This window comes from Lactuca virosa, chromosome 1 (assembly GCF_052849685.1).
Source record: "Lactuca virosa cultivar CGN04683 chromosome 1, Lactuca_virosa_CGN04683_v6, whole genome shotgun sequence".
Taxonomy (NCBI): Eukaryota; Viridiplantae; Streptophyta; class Magnoliopsida; order Asterales; family Asteraceae; genus Lactuca; species Lactuca virosa.
This window is the reverse complement of record NC_136426.1, coordinates 272,610,185-272,616,184: the sequence shown is the minus strand read 5'-3', so window position 1 is coordinate 272,616,184 and position 6,000 is coordinate 272,610,185. Positions and strand designations below refer to the sequence as shown.

The 6,000-nt window shown below is 40.8% G+C and overlaps 1 protein-coding gene across 1 annotated transcript; it reads right to left on the bottom strand.

Annotated features, from left to right (window-relative positions):
* Window positions 1-3,732: 3,732 nt before the first annotated feature.
* LOC145129802 (uncharacterized) lies at window positions 3,733-4,308 on the bottom strand. Its single transcript, XM_079064620.1, has one exon. The coding sequence runs from the start codon at window positions 4,306-4,308 to the stop codon at window positions 3,733-3,735; it is 576 nt and encodes a 191-aa protein (XP_078920746.1).
* Between the last annotated feature and the right edge of the window lie 1,692 nt (window positions 4,309-6,000).

Here is a 6,000-nt window from a genome sequence, read left to right as displayed (position 1 = left end):
AAAATGTTACCTTTTGAGAAAATTGGAAGAGAAGATCACGAAAATTGAAATTCCTGCTTCAGAGAACTTCTTGGTCGAATGGGGGATGGTGACGGCTGTAAAATTTGATGCTTTACTTTTTCAGGTAAAAAGTCTAATTTACATAGTTAAAAAAATTATTTTTTCCGTAAAAAAACCTACTCGTTGAGTCAGGGGTCCCCAACTCATCGAGTAGAGATGTACATTATGTCTCGTATTTCCAGAAGGACTCGTCGAGTAGGGTCGACCGGACTCGACGAGTTTTTCCTTCTGTTCGAAAATTTTTTGTTCTTCTCTTAAAAATGAATTTCACCACACCCCACACTCAAACCTTGCTTGTCCTCAAGCAAACATTTCAAGCTTAAAAGAAGATTTAGACTAAACATCCTTTAGAACACACAAAATAAAGAAAATGAAACTAAAAATGAAAACGAAAAGAAAAGGGTAAAAAGAAAGCAAACTCAAACAGCGGGTTGCCACCCGTAAGCACTTCTTTTTAAGGAGTCTTTAGCTAGAATCCTTCCCGCTCTATGTTGCAGCAGCTTTCTCCAAGTCCATTCCTTTGTCAAGTAAGTCTTCATTTAGTATGCCCTCTTCATATTTCTTGACCCTATGCCCATTCACTTTAAAGCTTGACCCATCTTTGCCCTACAACTCAATTACCCCATATGGATACACGTGCTTGATTGTAAAAGGCCCAGACCAGCGAGTGCGCAATTTTCCCGGAAATAATTTGAGTCTTGAATTGTACAAGAGAACCTTTTGATTAGCTTCAAAGTCCTTATTACCCTTCAACCTTGCATCATGCCATCTTTTTGTCTTGTCTTTGTAGATCAACGAGTTAGTGTAGGAATCGTTCCTTAATTCTTCCAAAGCATTCATTTGCAAAAGTCGATTGGCACGCAACTCATTTGGCTCAAAATTGCATGTTTTTAAAGCCCAATAGGCTTTATGTTCAAGCTCCACAGGTAAATGACAATTTTTACCATAAACCAATCTATAGGGAGTGGTTCCAATGGGTGTTTTGAATGCGGTCCTAATTGCCCAAAGTGCATCATCCAATTTTTCCACACAATCTTTTCTATTGCTACCCACCAATCTTTCCAATATTCTTTTGAGTGCCCTATTTGTGACCTCGGTTTGCCCATTTGTTTATGGATGGTATGGTGTTGAAAATCTATGGCGCACACCATATTTTGCAACACTTTTGCTAGTTGGTCATTAGCAAAGTGGGTTCCTCTATCACTAATTAACGCCTTGGGTACTCCAAATCTAGAAAATAATTTCTTTTAGGAACTTCACCACAACCCTTGCATCATTGGTTGGTAATGCTTGCGCTTCTGCCCATTTTGACACATAATCCACCGCCACAAGTATGTATTTTTTGCCTTTGGATGAAGGAAATGGTCCCGTGAAATCCACACCCCAAACATCAAATATTTCACAAACTTGAATATTCCTTTGAGGCATTTCATTCCTTGTCGAAATATTACCCGTTGTTTGGCAAGCATCACACTCTCTAACAAAAGTGGCAGCATCTTTGAAAATTATAGGCCAATAGAACCCCGAATCAAATACTTTCTTAGCAGTGAATTGTACCCCATGATGTCCTCCTGCCGGTCCATTGTGGCAATGCTCTAGTATGTCTCAGATTTGCTTGCCAAAAACACATCTTCTTATGATCCCATCCGCACAACTCCTAAAAAGATATGGCTCATCCCAGAAATAATATTTAATTTCTGAAAAGAGCTTCTTCTTTTGTTGATGAGTGAGTCCTTTTGGAAGAAAATCTTCTGCCAAGAAGTTTGCAATATCGGCATACCATGGTTCTTCCCCCATTATCACCATCAAATATTCTTCCGGGAAGCTATCTTTAATGCCCTTGTCGTCCATCTCGTCCCTTGCTGGATTTTCTAATGTAGAAAGATGGTCAGCAGCTACATTTTCCATCCCTTTCTTGTCCTTGATTTCGATGTCAAATTCTTGAAGTAAAAGCACCCATCAGATCAACCTTGGCTTTGCGTCCTGATTGGCAAACAAATACTTAATAACAGAGTGGTCAGTAAAAATAGTAGTTTTGGACAAAATTAAGTAGGGACGAAATTTGTCAAAGGCATACACCACATCTAATAATTGCTTTTCCGTTGTGGTGTAGTTTTCTTGGGTTGGATTTAGGGTCTTGGTTGCATAGTAAATGGGTTGAAAGTGCTTGTCAGCCCTTTGGTCAAGTATAGCTCCTAAAGCATAGTCGCTTGCATCGCACATTATCTCAAATGGTAAGTTCTAATTCGGGGCTATAATGATCGGGGCGTTAGTTAATTTTTCTTTCATGATTTCAAAAGCATCTAGACATTCTTTAGAAAAAATAAAAGGTGCATCTTTCAAAAGTAATTGGGTTAAAGGTCTAGTTATTTTAGAAAAATATCTAATAAAGCGGTGGTAAAAACCCGCATGACCTAAGAAACTCCTAACGCCCTTCACATTAGTTGGTGGGGGTAATTTAGCAATGGTGTCAAATTTTGCCCGATCCACCTCTATCCCCGCTTTGGATACTTTATGGCCTAAAACAATGCCCTCCTTCACCATGAAATGACATTTTTCCCAATTAAGAACTAAATTAGTCTTCTTACACCTAGCAAGCATCAAATCAAGGTTAGCAAGACAATTATGAAAGGAAGAGCCAAAAACAGACAAAACATCCATGAATACTTCCATGAATTTTTCCACCATGTCGTGGAATATCGTTGTCATGCATCGTTGAAAGGTTGTCGGTGCATTGCATGACCCAAAAGGCATGCGTCGATAGGCAAATGTTCCACTCAGGCAAGAGAAAGTTGTCTTCTCTTGATCAATTGGGGTCAATAGGTATTTGAAAATAGCCTGAAAACCCATCTAAAAAACAGTAATAGCTATGGCCCGATAATCTCTCAAGCATTTGATCAATAAAATGGAGAGGGAAGTGGTCTTTGCAAGTGGCATCGTTTAGCTTTCGATAATCCATGCACACCCACTAACCGGTTACCGTTCATGTGGGTATGAGCTCGTTCTTCTCGTTCGCTACAACGGTCATTCCTCCTTTCTTGGGCACTACTTGGACGGGACTAACCCAAGGACTATCGGAAATTGAATATATAATCCCAACATCTAAGAGCTTGACGACCTCCTTCTTGACCACCTATTGCATGTTTGAGTTCAACCGCCTTTGATGTTGCACTACCAGCTGTGCGCCTTCTTCAAGGTTGATCTTGTGAGAGCAGTAAGAAAGGCTTATTCCTTTAATATCGGTAATTTCCACGCAATGGCATTTTTCCTTTTCTTCAAAACTTGGATTAACTCTTCCTTTTCAGATTTGGTGAGGTCAGAAGATATAATTATAGGTTTTTGGTTACCCTCTTCCAAACATTCATATTCTAGATGTGTTGGCAAAGTTTCCAGCTCTAAGTATGAGTTATGAACACTGAACACGTCGAGTCCAGAGAGGGGACTCGTCGATTTCATGTTAAGATTCCCGTCTGATCGCGATTTTACATATGGACTTGTCGACTCAGTGCCTTCAACCCGGCGAGTCGCCTTTTCTGCACTTCTGATTAGTTCTTCATATTCAGCCTCTTCGAGCAGTTTTTCTATCTCCTTTAACTCTTTTTCAGCATCAAAGTTGTCTTCAAAGTCAATGGCGGGCTCGTTTGAGTTGTCCTCCTTCCATTCTTCCATTAGTTATTCCAAAATGTCCACCAAAAATGATGTGTTATCACTATATTTAGAATGTTGCATGGCTCGATCAACTCCAAAAGTAACTGATTCTTCTCCCAACCGAAGGGTAAGTTTGGATTCTCTCATGTCTACTATGTCACTTATCGTGTTTAGGAAAGGTATTCCAAGAATGATCGGCACTTGGTGGTCCTCTTCCATATCTAGCACTATGAAATCCGTGGGAAATACAAATTTATCAACTTTTACCAATAAGTCCTCGCATATCCCCCTTGGAAATGTCACCATCTTGTTTGCTAGATGAATTGCCATACGAATCGGTTTCGTCTCCGGAAGGTTCAACTTTTTAAAGAAAGAGTATGGCATAAGACTGACACTTGCCCCTGAATCCGCCAATACATAACTAGTAGTTAGGTTTCCACATTGGCATGGCAAAGTTAAGCTACCCAGGTCACCCATCTTCTTCGGCAATTTGTTCACCATTGCGGCTGAACAATTTTCATTAAGCACCACCTTGGACACCTCTTCCAGCTTCTTACGATTTGTGAGTAGTTCTTTTAAGAAATTTGCATACTTAGGCATTTGTGCAACCGCTTCTATGAAAGGAATGTTGATTTGGAGAGCTTTGATGTGCTCTAGGAACTTTTGATACTCTTCATTCTGCTTCTCTTGTCTAGCTTGGCCTGGAAATGGCAAGGGAGGTTGATATGGTTTCAATGGAGAAGAATTTTTCTGTTCAGGTCTATAACTCGACAAGTTGTGTCGACTATTTACAGTTTCGGGTCTTCTTTCTGTTCCTCTTGCACCTCTTTTGGATCTTCATTCATGATAGGGATCAGAGGGGTAATTATCTTTCCACGTCTAGTAGTCACGATGCTGATTTGAGCGCCTCTCGGGTTTTTCTCGGTATTACTAGGAAGTTCACCCGATGCTCTTTGATTGATTTGTAGTGGAAGTTGGCCTAGCTGTTTTTCAATGTTAAGAATAGAGGCTTGATGGTTTCTCATAAATGCTTGTTGCTCTTTCATCATGGCTTGTTGTTCTGTTATTGCAGCATCGTTTTCGTTATGCCTTTTCTCGGATGCGGCTGCAAATCTTGTGAGCATGTATTCAAAGTCCATTTTCTTTTCTTGCACTGGCTCCTCCTTTTGATAGAACCCTCTTTTCTTCATCCTATATTTCTCCTCCTTTTCCTTCTTGTACTCGTCGTATGGTAGCCACTCTTTTTTCGGTTTTCGCCAATCTTCATCATATCTATCTCCACTAGAGTAGCACACTTGTACTTTCCGGTTCCCATGCTTGTCTAGATCACAATCTTTAGTAAGGTGAGGCCTGCTACAATTCTCACATCCCAACCGGATGGCACGGATGGATTGATCCATATTTGTCATTCTTCGATCCAAACTATCTAATTTAGCCACTACTGCCGCCATATTATCGGAAACTAAGTTTACCGCCCCTCGAGTCAACTCATTCCTTGAATTATGATATTCTCTAGAGTGCTTAGAGAATTCTTCAATTAGCTCCTTTATGACTACGGGTGCTTTCTTCGTGACTGGTCCTTGGGATTCAAGGAGTTGCCTAGTTGTCACGTTCACTCCATCATAGAAAATGGAGACTTCTTGCTGAATGTTTAAATTTTTGTGGGGGCAGTTCCTCAACAAGCCTTTGTATCTCACCCACGCATCATAGAGTGACTCGCCTGGTTGTTGCTCGAAATTGGCAATGGCTTTCTTCAACTTTTCTATTTTTGAGGGAGGGCAAAATTGATCAATAAATTCTTCATGCATTTTAGCCCATGTGGTGATGGACCCTGGAGGGAGTGATTTCAGCCAATATTTCACGGCTCCCTTAAATGTAACCGGTAGCATACGAAGCAAAACAGTCTCGCGAGGCACATTAGGGATGTTGAAGTAGTCAGCTATGTCGTTGACCTCATCGATATGCTTGTATGCGTATTCTTGATCTTTCCCGTAGAATGGGATATCCTTGAGTTGGGCAAGTATGTGGCCTTTTAGCTTGAAGGTAGCAGTTGCTGGAATCGCGGGTTGCACGAGTCCCGGCCCGGTATCGTCACGCATCCTTTTCTTGTATTCACCCATGGTGATATCTGCGATGTTAGCCATGGTGTGATCGGGTTCGCTTTCTCGGTCGCTTTCTTCTTCGGTTTCTGTTTCGTAATTGGTCTCTTTTGGATTAGGATTGTGTTCAAAACTTTCTATCTTACTTTCTTCGCTCTTTCGACTGCTAGACTCACCCACGTTCTTTCCATTC

Coding starts and splice junctions, on each gene's coding strand:
- LOC145129802 (XM_079064620.1), bottom strand. CDS start 4,308: ATGCCTAAGTATGCAAATTTCTTAAAAGAACTACTCACAAATCGTAAG.